We start from the raw sequence: 14,259 nt of genomic DNA on the forward strand, positions 1-14,259 counted from the left end.
ACCCTAAAACCTACTGATTCTGCCCCAAAATCCACCCCCGACACCCCGTTAACCCTGGAACCTACTGATTAAGCCCCAAAACCATCCCAAACCCCCCCATGTTAACCCTGGAACCTACTGATTACACCCCCAAAACCACCCCAAACCCCTCTGCTAACCCTGGAACCTACTGACGACATCCTAAAGCCCCCCAAACCCCCCGTTAACCCTGAAACGTACTGACGACGCCCCCAAATATCCCGTCATCCTTGGAACCTACTGATTACACTCCAAAATCAGCCCCAAATATCCCCTTAACCCTGTAACCTTCTGATTACACCCCAAAACCACCCCAAACCACCTCTGGTAACCCTGGAACCTACTGTCAACACCATAAAAGTCCCCCAACCCCCCCCCCCATTAACTCTGGAACCTACTGATTACGCCCCAAAACCACCCCAACCCCCCCCCCCGTTAACCCTGAAACCTACTGACGATGCCCCCAAATATCCCGTTATCCCTGGAACCTACTGATTACATTCCAAAATCACCCCCAATCCCCAATTAACCCTGGAACCTACTGATGACGCCCCCAAGCCACCCCCGAACCCCACCGTTAACCGTGGAACCTACTGATTAAGCCCCCAAACCCCCCAAAACCCACCATCTTAACCCTGGAACCTACTGTATATGCCCCAAAACCATCCCAAACCCCTCTGTTAACCCTAGAACCTACTGACGACACCCTAAAACCCCCAAAACCCCCCGTTAACCCTGAAACCTACTGACGACGCCCCCAAATATCCTGTTATCCCTAGAACCTACTGATTACACCCCAAAATCAGCCCCAAATATCCCGTTATCCTTGGAACCTACTGATTGCACCCCAAAACCACCCCCAAATATCCCCTTTACCCTGGAACCTACTGATTACACCACAAAACCACCCCAAAACCCTTCTGTTAACCCTGGAACCTACTGACGACGCCCCCAAGTATCCCATTATCCCTGGAAGCTACTGATTACACCCCAAAACCACCCCAGAACCCCCTCTGTTATCCCTGGAACCTACTGATTACATTCCAAAATCACCCCCAATCCCCAATTAACCCTGGAACCAACTGATGACCCCCCAAACCACCCCCAAACCCCACCGTTAACCGTGGAACCTACTGATTACGCCCCCAAACCCCCCAACACCCACCATCTTAACCCTGGAACCTACTGTTTATGCCCCAAAACCACCCCAAATCCCTCTGTTAACCCTAGAACCTACTGACGACACCCTAAACCCCCCCCAAAACCCCCGTTAACCCTGAAACCTACTGATGACACCCCCGTTAACCCTGAAATCTACTGATTACACCCCAAAGTCAGCCCCAAATATCCCGTTATCCATGGAACCTACTGATTACACCCCAAAACCATCCCAAACCCCTCTGTTAACCCTAGAACCTACTGACGACACTCTAAACCCCCCCAAGCCCCCCGTTAACCCTGAAACCTACTGACGACGCCCCCAAATATCCCGTTAACCCTGGAACCTACTGATTACACCCCAAAATCAGCCCCAAATATCCCGTTATCCCTAGAACCTACTGATTACGCCCCCAAACCACCCCAACCCCACCCCGTTAACCCTGGAGCCTACTGACGGGCCCCCAAATGACGTCACCGGGGTTCTCCTCCTTCCCCCCCGTGACGTCACGCCTCCCGGGGCACTCCCCCTCCCCCCCCCGGGGAGGGGGGGGCGCTCACCGGTCTCCATGACGACGGCCGGGAAGGGGGGGGAGGGGCGGGGGGCCGGGGCGGGGCGGGGCGGGGCCGGACGCGATTGCGATCGCGGCTCCGCCGCCGCCGCCGGTGCCGCGCGGCCGCTCCCGGAAGTGGTGCCGCCCCCACGTGACCCGGAAACGGTTCTCTAGACCAACCGGAAGGGGCGGGGCTTCCCCCCCCCCTCCAGCCAGAGGCCCGGAAGCGGCGGCCGGCACCCGGAAGCGGCGGCCGGGAGATGGCGGAGGCGGTGAGCGGGGCGCGGGGGGTGCTGGGAAGGGGCGGGGGGAACCGGGGAGGGTCCCGGGGGAGGGTTTCGGGGGGTCCCGGGGCTCTCCGGGCACCCCCCGGTGACGGCGGCCCCTTTAGGCCGAGGTGTCGGAGGGCTGCCGCCTGCCCGTGCTGCGCCGCAACCAGGACAACGAGGACGAGTGGCGTGAGCGGGGCGGGGCTTCCGGGAGGGGGAGGGGCTTCCGGGATTGGGCGGGGCATCCGGGAGGGGGGCGGGGTTTAAGGGAGGGGGCGGGGTTTGGGGAGGGGCAGGACGCGAAGGGAGGGGCTGGGGGCTGGAGAGGGAGTGGGCGGGGCTTGGGAGAGGGGGGCGGGGCTTGGAGGGAGTGGGCGGGGCTTGGGGAAAGGGGCAGGGCAGGGCCCTGGAAGGGGAGGGCTGGGAAAGGAGGGGCTTGGGGGGAGTGGGCGGGGCTTGGGGGGAGTGGGCGGGGCTTGGGGGGAATGGGCGGGGCTTGGGGGAGGGGGCGGGGCTTAGAGGGAGGGGCAGAGTCGGGCCCTTGGTGGGGGGGCTGTGAAAGGGGGGCTTGGAGGGGGTGGGCGGGGCTTGGAGGGTGGGCGTGGCCCGGAGGGAAGGGGGTGTGGCCTAGGGGGAGGGGCGTGGCCAGGAGGTGGGGTGGGTCCCATGGGGGGGTCGGGGCACGGGGGGGGGGGGGGGGGGGGGCAAAGCCTCAGGGTCACTGGGGGGATGCCACCACCTGGGGGGGGGGGGGGCGACATCACCGGGGGGCGTGACGTCACCGGAGGGTGCGTGACGTCACCGGAGGGGTCACGGGGGGGTGTGACGTCACGGGGAGGGGTGACCCCCCCCCCCCCCCCCGCCCGCAGCGCTGGCCGAGATCCTGAGCGTGAAGGACATCAGCGGGCGGCGCCTGTTCTACGTGCACTACATCGACTGTGAGTGGGGGCACGGGGCGGGGCGGGGGTGGGGACACACACAGGGGACACCGATGTCACCCAGTGTCCCCCCCCGACCCCCCAAACCCCAGTCAACAAGCGCCTGGACGAATGGGTGACCCCCGAGCGCCTGGACCTGCAGCGGGTGCAGGGACCCCGCAAGGAGGCCAAGACCCCCACCAAGAACGGGCTGCCCGGCTCCCGGCCCGGTTCCCCCGAACGCGACCCGGTGAGGGGACACCGGGGGACGTCGGCGGGGACATCATCGGGGAGGTCCCGCGGGGGGTGGGGGGGGCACCCGGCACGGGACGTGGCCCTGGGGGTGGGGGGGGGACAGGTAGAGAGGATAGGGGCCGCTACGGGGACGAGGGATGGCCCCGTGTGGGGTTGGGGGGGGCTGGGGACACCCCGAGGACAAGGGGCGGCCCCACGGGGGACGGCAGGGACGAGGAACGCCGTGGGGACGAGGGACGGTCGCTTGGGGGGGGTTGCTGGGGATGGGAGGGGGCAGCCCCAAAAGGCGTTACGGGGACGGGCGACGCGGGGGGGGTCAAAGGACAGCGCTTTGCGGGGTTAATGGGGCCAGGGGACAGCGTGGAGACAAGGGGCGGCGAGGACGGGGGGGGACAACTTCACGGGGCGCTTTGGGGACGAGGGGCAGCCCCGCGTGGGGTGGGGGGTTGGGGACGGGGGGACGCCGCGGGGACGAGGGACGTCCCGGCCGTAGAACGACCCCAAAAAAGGGATGACGGGGGACAAGGGAACGGCCCCATGGGGACAAGGGGACACCGGGGACAGGGGGAGCCCAAGGGGGCGGGGGACAGCCCCAAAAGGGGGGACAGCCCCAAAGGGGGGACAGCCCCAAAACGGGGACAGCCCCAAAACGGGGACAGCCCCCAACCCCACAGGGGACACCCGGAGCCATCGGGGGGCACGTCCCCAGACCCGTTGGGGACCCCCTGCCCCCCCCCCCCGGGTCCAGCGGGGGCCACTGGGTGCTGTCGGGGACCCCCCAGAGCCAGGGGACGTCCCCAAACCCGCAGGGACCAGCCCCAAACCCCGCGGGGGACCCACCCCGAAAAGCCACCCCGAAACCATTTGGGGGCCCTCGGGGACATCCCGGGGGGGACCCTGGGGACACCCCGTGGGGCTGGGGGGAGGGGGGGGAAGGGAAAAATGGGGGGTGGGGTGGGGGAGGAACCCGCTGGGGACCCCAGGAGCCTTTTGGGGTTGATCCGGCCCCTCCCGGGGAAATCAGGGAGGGGGCCGGCCCTTTTGTCCCCAAAGCCACGTTGGGGGGGGACACCCCCCCCCCCATGTCCCCACTTCCCCCGCCTTCCCCCCCCCCCCCTAAATGCCTCCTCTTCCTCCCGGCGCAGAGGAAGAGCCTGGAGCTGCCGGCGGCCCCCGCCAGCGGGAAGAGCCTGCCGGGGCCACCGGGGCCACCGGGTTTGGGGTCGGGGCCGGTGCCCCTCACCCTCCGCTTCCACCTGCCCCAGGAGAACGCGGCCGAGCCCCCCCGGCCCCCCGCCCGGCGCCCAGCGCCCCACGGTAACCCCGGCCCCGAGCGACCCCCAAAAACGGCCCCCAAAACAACCCCAAAAACGGCCCCAAAAACAGCCCCAAAAACGGCCCCAAAGCGACCCCAAAAGCCGGCCCCGGCCCCAGCCCCCCAGCGCTGCATGGCCCCCCCCATCCCCAGCGGGTTCGTTGTCCCCCCCACCCCGCACCCCAAATCGTGGCGAGGTGGCCCCGTGTCCCCAGCGGGTCCCCAGCGGGGTTTTTTGGGTTTTTTTTTTTAAGTCCCTGCCCCCATGGGGTTTTGGCTGCAGGGGGGTCCCCGCTGTCCCCTTTTGGGGTCCCCGGTGTCCCCAGTGGGTCCCTGTCCCCCTTTGGGTCCCCGTCCCCTTTTGGGGTTGTTCCTGTCCCCAAGGGGTCCCCGTCCCCATTAGGGTCCTGTCCCTGTCCCCTTGGGGCTGGGACCATACTGGGACCACTGGGTGCGGAGGGGGGCTGCTGGGGTGATACTGGGAGCACTGGGGCGGGATTGGGGATCAGGGGGACAGCCCCAGGAGGGGGGCAGCGGCCCCAAAGCGCTGCTTACTGGTCCCCGTACCTGGGACTGGGAGGGACTGGGAGGAACTGGGAGGGACTGGGAGCCGCTGTCCCCACAGAAGCGTAAGGTGGAAGTGGTGTCACCGGCCACCCCCGTCCCCGCCGCCACCGAGACCTCGCAGGCCTCCGTCTTCCCCCAGGTGAGCCCAGTAACACCAGTAACCCCCCAGTAACACCAGCAACCCCCAGTAATGCCAGTAATGCCCCCAGGAACGCCAGTAACCCCCCAGTAACACCAGTAACCCCCCAGTAACACCAGTAGTGGCTCAGCACCACCGATACCTCCTCAGTAAACCTTTATTGGCATCGGGTCCGCCTGGTGATTTCCCAGTAACACCAGTAACTGCCCAGTAACTTCTCAGTAACCCCAGGAACTTCCCAGTAACACCCCAGTAACGTCCCACTTTTTGCCAGTAAAGCCCCCATCCGCTCTTAAATTCATTAGTTACCCATTAAAACCAGTAGCTGGCCAGTATAACCAGTAAGAGTTCAGCAGCACCCTCCCAGTAATAACTTCTTGACCCCAGTATCGCCCAGTAAAACCAGTAGCTGCCCAGTAAACCCGGTAAAACCCTATTAACACCACTACCATGCAGCAATACCCATCCACTCTTTACCAGTATACCCCAGTATACCCCAGTAAACCCAGTAAAACCCTATTAACGGAGTTACCACGCAGCAGTACCCGTCCAGTTCTTCACCAGTATCCCCCAGTAAAACCAGTAACTGCCCAGTAAAACCCTATTAACGCCACTACCACACAGCAGCGCCCACCCAGTCCTCACCAGTATCCCTCAGTAAAACCAGTAACCGCCCAGTAAAACCCCATTAACACTACTATAGTCCCTGCCCAGTCTTCCCAGTAACCCTGCCTGCATCCTCCCAGTAACTCGACTGGGAGCTTGGGGAGGAGGGCCCAGTCCCTGGGGGGCGGCATCCTGGATTTTTGGGGTTACTGGGGGCGGGTCCATGACCCTTGGGGGGGGATTTTGGGGGGGTGTCTGTGGTCGGGGGGTCCCTGGGGGGGTCTCTGGTTATGGGGGGTCCTCTGGTGGTTGGGGGGGTCCTATGGTTATGGGGGGGTCCTGTGGCGCTTGGGGGGTCGGGGGGTCCTATGGTTATGGGGGGGTCTCTGGGTATGAGGGGGGTCGCCAGGTATGGGGCGGGTCTCTGGGTATGGAGGGGGGTCACAGTGTTTTTGGGGGGGTCTCCGGGTATTGGGGGGGGGTCACAGTGTTTTTGGGGGGGGGTCTCTGGGTATGGGGGGAGTCTCACAGTGTTTTTTTAGGAGTGGTCTCTGGATATGGGGGGGTCCTATGGTTATGGGGGGTGCCTCTGGATATGGGGGGGGGGCTCAAGGTGTTTTTTGGGGGGGGGTCTCCAGGTATGGGGGGCTCTGTCAATATGGCGGGGGGTCTCACGGTGTTTTTGGGGGTTCCCGTTGCAGAACGGCTCCGCACGCCGCGCCGTGGCCGCCCAGCCGGGGCGCAAGAGGAAATCGGCCTGCCTGGGCACCGACGAGGTGGGGGGTGCAGGGGGGGAAACTGAGGCAGAAATTGGGGCTGAAATGGGGAAACTGAGGCACGAGGGGGGTCAGGAGGGAGAGAGAAGGGGGAAATGGGGAAAGTGAGGCAAAAAGAAGGCGATAACGAGGGGAAAAAAAGCCTCGGAATGGGGAAACTGAGGCAAAAGCAAGGGGAAAAAGCCTTGAAACGGGGAAACTGAGGTAAAAACAGGGAAAAAATGAGGGGAAAAGAGCCTCGAAATGGGAAAACTGAGGTAAAAGCAGGAAGAAAATGAGGGGAAAAAGCCTCGAGATGGGGAAACTGAAGCAAAAGCCGGGAAAAAATGAGGGAAAAAAGCCTTGAAATTGGGAAACTGAGGTGAAGGCAGGGAGAAAATGAGGGAAAAAAGCTTTGAAATGGGGAAATTGAGGTGAAGGCAGGGAGAAAATGAGGGAAAAAAGCCTCAAAATGTGGATACTGAGGCAAAACCAGGAAGAAAACAAGGGGAAGAAACCTTGAAATAAGGAAACTGAGGCCAAAGCGGGGAAAAAATGAGGGAAAAAAGCCTTGAAATGGGGAAACTGAGGCAAAGGCAGGGAGAAAATGCCTTGAAATGGGGAAACTGAAGCAAAAGCAGGACGAAAACATGGGGAAAAAGCCTTGAAGTGGGGAAACTGAGGCAAAAACGGTGGAGAAAATGCCTTAAAATAGGGATACTGAGGCCAAAGCAGGGAAAAAATGAGGGAAAAAAGCCTTGAAATGGGGAAACTGAGGCAAAAGCAACGCGAAAATGAGGGGAAAAGGCCATGAAATGGGGAAACTGACGCAAAAGCAGGGCAAAAAAGCCTTGAAATGGGGAAACTGACACAAAAGCAAGGCAAAAATGAGGGAAAAAGCCTCGAAATGGGGATACTGAAGCAAAACCAATGCGAAAATGAGGGGAAAAGGCCACAAAATGGGGAAACTGAGGCAAAAGCAGGGCAAAAAAGCCTTGAAATGGGGAAACTGAGGCAAAAACAATGCGAAAATGAGGGGAAAAGGCCATGAAATGGGGAAACTGAGGTAGAAACAAGGGAAAAAAGGTCTTAAAATGCAGGAAAATAAAATGGGGGCTTCCGGGACCGGGGCGGGCCTCACCCCTGGGTGCCTCCTTGCCCCCCACCCCCAGGACTCGCAGGACTCCTCGGACGGCGCGCCGTCGGCGCCGCGCATGACGGGCAGCCTGGTGTCGGACCGCAGCCACGACGACATCGTGACGCGGATGAAGAACATCGAGTGCATCGAGCTGGGCCGCCACCGCCTCAAGCCCTGGTACTTCTCGCCCTACCCGCAGGAGCTGACGGCGCTGCCCGTCCTCTACCTCTGCGAGTTCTGCCTCAAATACGGCCACAGCCTCCGCTGCCTCCAGCGACACCTGGTAACGACACCCCCCCGAGGGGTTACAAGCCCCCCGTGGGGTAACAAGCCCCCCAGGGGTGTAAAACTGCCCCCCAGGGGGATAAAACCACCCTACAGGGGCAAATCTTGGATCCCCGGGGCGCAATGGGGTCCCCCAGAGGCATCACCGAACCCCCTGGGACCCCCGTGGGCAGCATCAGCCCCCCAGGATAATGTTGCCCTCCCCTGGGGTAATGCTGCCGCCCCCCCCGCCCCCAGGGGCAGATCTGAGAGCCTCGGGGTGCAATGGGGTCCCCTGAGGGCATCGCTGAACCCCAGGACAGACCCAGGACCCCCGTGGACAGCATCAGCCCCCCTGGGGTAACACTGCACCCCCCCCCCCCAGGGGCAAATCCAGGACCTCCAGGGGCAATTCGCCCCCACCAATACCTTTTACCCCCTCCCGGGGGCAACTCTGAGCCCCCAGAGCACTGTTTGCGGCCCCTTCCTTGCCACTTTTGACCCCATCCTGGCCATAATCCCCTCCCCCACCGCCCCAAATCCCATTTACCCCCCCTTACCCTTTTTTGCCCCCAGACCAAATGCGACCTGCGGCACCCCCCGGGCAACGAGATTTACCGCAAGGGCACCATCTCCTTCTTCGAGATCGACGGCCGCAAGAACAAAGTAAAAAAAAAAAAAAGAAAAAGGAGGGGCTTGGATGGTTTTTTGGGGTCGGGGGGGGGGGGGAGCTGAAATCCCGCTGACACCCCTCCCCCCGTTTTCTCCCCCCAAGAGCTACTCGCAGAACCTGTGCCTGCTGGCCAAGTGCTTCCTAGACCACAAAACCCTTTACTACGACACCGACCCCTTCCTCTTCTACGTCATGACCGAGTACGACTGCAAGGGCTTCCACATCGTCGGCTACTTCTCCAAGGTCTGGGGGGGGGACAAAAAAAAAAAAAAAAGGGGTTGGGGGGCTTCGGAAAGGGTTTTGGGGTTCCTGGGGGGCTTAGGGAGGGGTTTTGGGGGTTCCTAGGGGGGCTTGGGGGTCCCTGGGTAGCAGGAAGGGTGTGGGGTGGCAGTGGTGGCGTGGGGAAGGGTCCTGAGGGGCTCGGGGGCGGCTAAAAGAGGAGTTTGGGGTCTGGGGAAGGGGCTTTGGGGAGGTTTTGGGGGCGGTTAATGGGGTCACTGGGGGAGAGGGGAGGACATGGGTGTCTAGGGAAGGGGGAAGGGTCTCGGGGGGCTCCTGGGGGTTGCTGTGGGTCTGAGGAATGGTCCTGAGGGGGTTCTGGGTGAAAATCAGAGGGAGCCCGGGGGGGGGAGGTGGGCAGGAGGGGTTTTGGGGTTCATAAAAGGATTTTAGGGGGGCTCCTGGGAGGCAGGAGGGGTTTTGGGGCTCATAAAAGGGTTTTAGGGGGTATCCTGGGAGGCAGGAAGGATCTGTGGGGTCAGCAGAGGGTTTTGGGGGTGAGAAAGGGGACTTGGGGGGAGGGGCAGCAGGGGGAGAAGGTGGGTTTGGGGGACCCAGGGAGGGGTTTGGGGTGCTGAGGAGGATTTGGGGGTCCCCCCGATGTGCGGGTGCAGGAGAAGGAGTCGACGGAGGACTACAACGTGGCCTGCATCCTCACCCTGCCGCCCTACCAGCGCCGCGGCTACGGCAAGCTGCTCATCGAGTTCAGTGAGCGCCCCCCGGCACCCCAAAACCCCTCCCTGGCACCTCCAAAAAAAACAGGGAGGGGAAAAACCCTATAGGGGGACCACGAAAATCTACCCAGGGGTGGCAGAAATCCCAAAGGGATCCCATTGAGGGATCCCAAAAATCCTTTTGGGGAGAGGAGAATTCCTTTAAGGGGCTCTGAAAATACATTGAAGGACCCCGAAAATCCACCAAGGGGTGGCAAAAGGATGTTGAGACCCCAAAAGGGAACCTAAAAAACCCCAGATCCCACTGTGGGACCCCAAAATCCATCAAGGAGCTCCAGAATTCTGAGAGGGAACCGAGAAGTCCACTGAGGGACCCCCCCCCCCCAAAAATACAAGGAACACCCAAAGTCCACCGAGAGATCAAAAATCACAGTGAGGGACCCCAGAAATGCACCCAGTGACTTCAAAACACTGCGAGGGACCCCAAAAAAATGTGCCAAGGGGCTCCGAATTCCAGAAGAACCCCCAAAATATATTGAAGGATCCCAAAATTTCATCAAGGGACCCCCAAAACACATTGAAGGGCCCCAAAAACACATTGAGGGTCCCGAAAACGCCATTAAGAGACCCCAAAACTCTATCAGGAGACCCCCAAACGCACTGAGGGACCCCAAAACTCCACCAATGGACCCCAAAAGTCCACCTTAGGACCCTAAGAACACACTGAAGGACTCCCAAAACCCCATGCGCCCCCAGGGAGGCATGGCGGGAGCACAGAACTCCACCAGGGGACCCCAAAACTTGTTCGAGGAACCCCGAAACTTCACTGAAGGGCCCTACAACTTTGCTAAGGGACCCCAAAACTTGACTAGGTAACCCCAAATCTCGGCTGGGGACCCCGAAACTGGGCCAGGGACCCCCAAATCTTCGCTGAAGGATCCCAAAACTTCACTAAGGGACCCCCAAAACTTGACTGTGGACCCCCAAAACGTGACTGAGGGACCCCAAAAGTTCATGAAGGGACCCCAAAAGTTGACTGAGGACCCCCAAAACTTGACGGGGGACCCCTGAACTAGGTCGGGGGCCCCCAAAACTTCACCGAGGGACCCCAACCCCCCCCCGTGTGTGTCCCCCCCAGGCTACGAGCTGTCCAAGGTGGAGGGGAAGACGGGGACCCCCGAGAAGCCGCTGTCGGACCTGGGGCTGCTCTCGTACCGCAGCTACTGGTCCCAGACCATCCTGGAGATCCTGATGGGGCTGAAGGCCGAGGGGGCGAGCGCCCCCAGATCACCATCAAGTGAGCCCCGCCCCCCGCCCTAAGCCCCGCCCCCGCCCTAAGCCCCGCCCCCGCCCTAAGCCCCGCCCACACCCCCTTAAGCCCCGCCCCCTACGCCCCCCAAAACCTTGTCCCTATTGGGGTAAGGGGCAGCACCCCAATCCTCGCCTACCCTGCTCTAGGCCCCGCCCCCTTTCACCAGGCCACGCCCCTTTTCCTGAGGGGTGGGGGGGTCTGGGCTGGAGGGTCCAAGGGGGATTTGGGGGGGGGTAAGCCCAGGTTTTAGTTTTTTTTTTTTTTTTTTTTGGGGGGGGGGGGTGGTGGGTTGTAGGATGGCCTGTAAGGAGGAGAAAATATCTTGGGGGGGGGGGGGCGGGGGGTTATGGAAAATACCTGGGTGTATGGGGGTCTCGGGGGGGGGTCCTGAAGGGGTGAGGGGGGGGTCGCAGCTCTGATCCCTCCCCCCAAACCCCAGCGAGATCAGCGAGATCACCAGCATCAAGAAGGAGGACGTCATCTCCACCCTGCAGTACCTCAACCTCATCAACTACTACAAGGTGCGCCCCCCCCCCCCGCAAAAAAAACCCACCAAACCCAAACCCCAAACAAGCCCCCCCAAAACAACGCCGAACCCCAATCAAGCCCCCCAAAGCCCAACCAACACCCTCAAGAAAACAACCCCAAGTAAGCCTCCCAAACCCCAAAACAATCCCACCCAAGCCCCCCAACCCCCTCACAAAAACAATCCCACCCCAAACAAACCCCGAACAACCAACCCCAAGCTACCCCCCAACCCCCAAAACAACCCCAATGCCCTCCCAAACCCCGAACAACCCCCAAACCCTCCCACCCCCCAAAAAACAACCCTAAACCCCAAACTACCCCCCAAACAACCCCAATGCCCTCCCAAACCCCAAACAACCCCCCAAACCCTCCCACCCCCAAAAAAACCAACCCTAAACCCCAAACTACCCCCGAAACAACCCCAATGCCCTCCCCAAACCCCAAACAACCCCCCAAACCCTCCCACCCCCCAAAAAAACAACCCTAAACCCCCCCAAAACCCCCAACCCCCCCCAAAACCCCCCAAACGACGCCCCCCAAGCTCCCCCAAAACACTTCCCCCGCACCCCAAAAGAAACCCCAAACGCCCTCCCCCCGCAGGGCCAGTACATCCTGACGCTCTCGGGGGACATCGTGGAGGGCCACGAGCGGGCGATGCTCAAGCGGGTGCTGCGCATCGACGCCAAGTGCCTGCACTTCACCCCCAAGGACTGGAGCAAGCGGGGCAAGTGGTGAGGCCACGCCCCCCCGCCCAGGCCACGCCCCCCGCCCAGGCCACGCCCCCCATTCATTAAATGGCTCCACCCACTGGTTACCAGACCTTTATTTTTGGGGGGGGCAAAATAAGCCCCGCCCACGCGTGGGCGGGGCCCCATCAAGGCTCCACCTCCTCTTCGCTGTCATCGGGGACTGGGGCATGGATCTGGGGGGGGGGGCACACATAATTTTAGGGACCTCCCCCCCCCCCAGCCCGGCACCTTTTGGGGTCTCCTTCCACACATTTTTGGGGTCCCTCCCACAGTTTAGGGACCTAAAGGCCCCCCCTCCCACCCCAACATCCCCCCCCCACCCCTAGGGACCCCCCCCCAAATTTAGGGACCTCCCAAAATTTAGGGACACCCCCCCCATCCCCCAAAATTTACTCACCTCCCCCCCCCACCCCCCAAAAACACATTTTGGGACCCCTGTGTCCCCCCCACCCTGGGGTCCGAGCAGCCCCCCCCCGTTTTCCCCCCAAGACCCCTTCTACGAGAAGCCCCCCCCATTGGAGGACCGTGGGCACCCCACTTCTGCCCTCCCCCCTCCCAATTTAGGGACCCTCCCCCCAAAAATTTAGGGACCCCCCAAAAAAAATTTACTCACCTACCCTCGCCCCCCAAAAACACATTTTGGGACCCCTGTGTCGTCCCCCCCCTTCCCTTGGGGTCCAAACAGCCCCCCCCCCATTTTCCCCCCCAAGACCCCTTCTACGAGAAGCCCCCCCCCTATTTGAGGACCATGGGCACCCCACTTTTGCCCCCCCCTCCCAATTTAGGGATCCCCCCCCCCCAAAAACAACGCACCGCATGGGCCAGGGGCCCCCACTGCAGCGCCTGCGCCAGCCCCCCCGCGAGGGGGGGCACGGCGTCGGCCCCCCACTCCGTGATGGCCCCGAACGTCGCCGTCACTGTCACCCACTGCTCCTGGGGGGGGGGACGGGACGGGACGACACACGGGTCAGGGTGGGGGCACCCATGGGGGGGGCGCATGGGGCGGGGGGGGTGCATGGGGCGGGGGGGGGCAGCGTCACCTTGGGGTCCTCCTCGTCATCGCCGGGGGGGGGCTCCCGCCTCAGCAGCTCCCCCCGGTAGCCGGGGGGTAGGGGCAGCTCCCGGCCCCCCAGGCGGCGCCCGCGGAACGAGGCCCAGAGCTCTGCAAACGGGAAGGGGGGGGGGGTAGGACCCCCCCCAAACCGGGTCCCGGTGACCCCGAATCCCTGGAACCCCTCCCCCCGGAGCCCCCCCGAACCCTTCCCGGTACCCCCCCAAACCCCTGCTACCCCCTCCCGGTATTCCCCAACCGGCCCCCGGTGCCCCCCCCCCCCAAGTGCCCCACAACCGGATCCCGGTGTCTCCCAATCAAGCCCCGGTGCCCCCCCGGTGCTACGAAACCCACCCCCAAACCCCCGGTACCACCCCCCGCTGCCCCTCAACCCGCCCCCGGTACCCGGCAGACCCCCGGTACCCCCCAACCGCCCCCCGGTACCCCCCAACTGTTCCCGGTGACCCCCCAAAACCCCAATACCCCCCTTCCCGGTACCCCCAAACCCCCGGTACCCACCCCCGGTACCCCTCAACCCGCCCCCGGTACCCCCCAACCAGGCCCCGGTACCCCCCCGGTGCCCTCCCCGGTTCCCCACCGCCGCCCGGGCCGGGCTGGACCCTGAGGAAGGCTCCCACGGGCGCGGGGCCGTCGCGGCCGACGCGGCAGGGCAGGAGCTGGGCCCGGAGCCGCTCCCGGGCCGCCCCCGGGGCCGCCCGCACCCGCACGGGCGCCGCCATTCCGTGACGAGGAGGACCGGCAGCGCGCAGGAAGTGACGTCAGGACGCGCGCGCCTTCCCTCCCTCCGCGCGCGCGGGGGACGACGGGAATTGTAGTTCGGGCCTCCGGGGGACGCTCCCAGCCCCGTTTATACCCCAGCGACCCCCCTCTCACCCCCGTTTGTACCCCAGGGAACCCCTCCAGCCCCATTTATACACCAGTGAACCAACCCCCAGCCTCATTAACACCCCAGGAGAAGCTCCCAGCCCCATTTATACTCCATGGGCCCCTCTCTCCCCCCCCCAACCCCATTTATAC

At 62.9% G+C, this 14,259-nt stretch overlaps 2 protein-coding genes across 2 annotated transcripts; one reads left to right on the forward strand and one right to left on the reverse strand.

Annotated features, from left to right (window-relative positions):
• Positions 1 to 1,844: 1,844 nt before the first annotated feature.
• Positions 1,845 to 12,233, forward strand: LOC106049800 (histone acetyltransferase KAT5). Its single transcript, XM_066987407.1, is given in 16 exon segments — positions 1,845 to 2,002; positions 2,122 to 2,188; positions 2,869 to 2,937; positions 3,030 to 3,166; positions 4,317 to 4,451; positions 4,453 to 4,488; positions 5,112 to 5,192; positions 6,500 to 6,574; positions 7,726 to 7,974; positions 8,532 to 8,621; positions 8,731 to 8,871; positions 9,522 to 9,615; positions 10,720 to 10,848; positions 10,851 to 10,878; positions 11,333 to 11,414; positions 12,022 to 12,233. Coding segments are annotated over 16 exon segments (1,560 nt in total). The 5' UTR covers positions 1,845 to 1,990; the 3' UTR covers positions 12,157 to 12,233.
• LOC136788735 (ribonuclease H2 subunit C-like) lies at positions 12,229 to 14,001 on the reverse strand. The gene is made up of 4 exons (XM_066987408.1): positions 13,820 to 14,001; positions 13,211 to 13,332; positions 12,984 to 13,103; positions 12,229 to 12,343 (listed from the first exon to the last, which is right to left on the reverse strand). Exons 1-4 carry the CDS (start codon positions 13,959 to 13,961, stop codon positions 12,296 to 12,298), a joined length of 432 nt encoding a protein of 143 aa, XP_066843509.1. The 5' UTR covers positions 13,962 to 14,001; the 3' UTR covers positions 12,229 to 12,295.
• Between the last annotated feature and the right edge of the window lie 258 nt (positions 14,002 to 14,259).

Source organism: Anser cygnoides, chromosome W (genome assembly GCF_040182565.1).
Source record: "Anser cygnoides isolate HZ-2024a breed goose chromosome W, Taihu_goose_T2T_genome, whole genome shotgun sequence".
Taxonomy (NCBI): domain Eukaryota; kingdom Metazoa; phylum Chordata; class Aves; order Anseriformes; family Anatidae; genus Anser; species Anser cygnoides.

What these genes read in the sequence shown, in the direction of transcription:
- LOC136788735 (XM_066987408.1), bottom strand. Translation starts at nt 13,961, where the DNA reads ATGGCGGCGCCCGTGCGGGTGCGGGCGGCCCCGGGGGCGGCCCGGGAG. An exon ending in CCAGCCCGGCCCGGGCGGCG is followed by an intron (nt 13,333 to 13,819) that starts GTGGGGAACCGG and finishes TCCCGTTTGCAG; the next exon opens with AGCTCTGGGCCTCGTTCCGC. An exon ending in GGGGGCCCCTGGCCCATGCG is followed by an intron (nt 12,344 to 12,983) that starts GTGCGTTGTTTT and finishes CCCCCCCCCCAG; the next exon opens with ATCCATGCCCCAGTCCCCGA.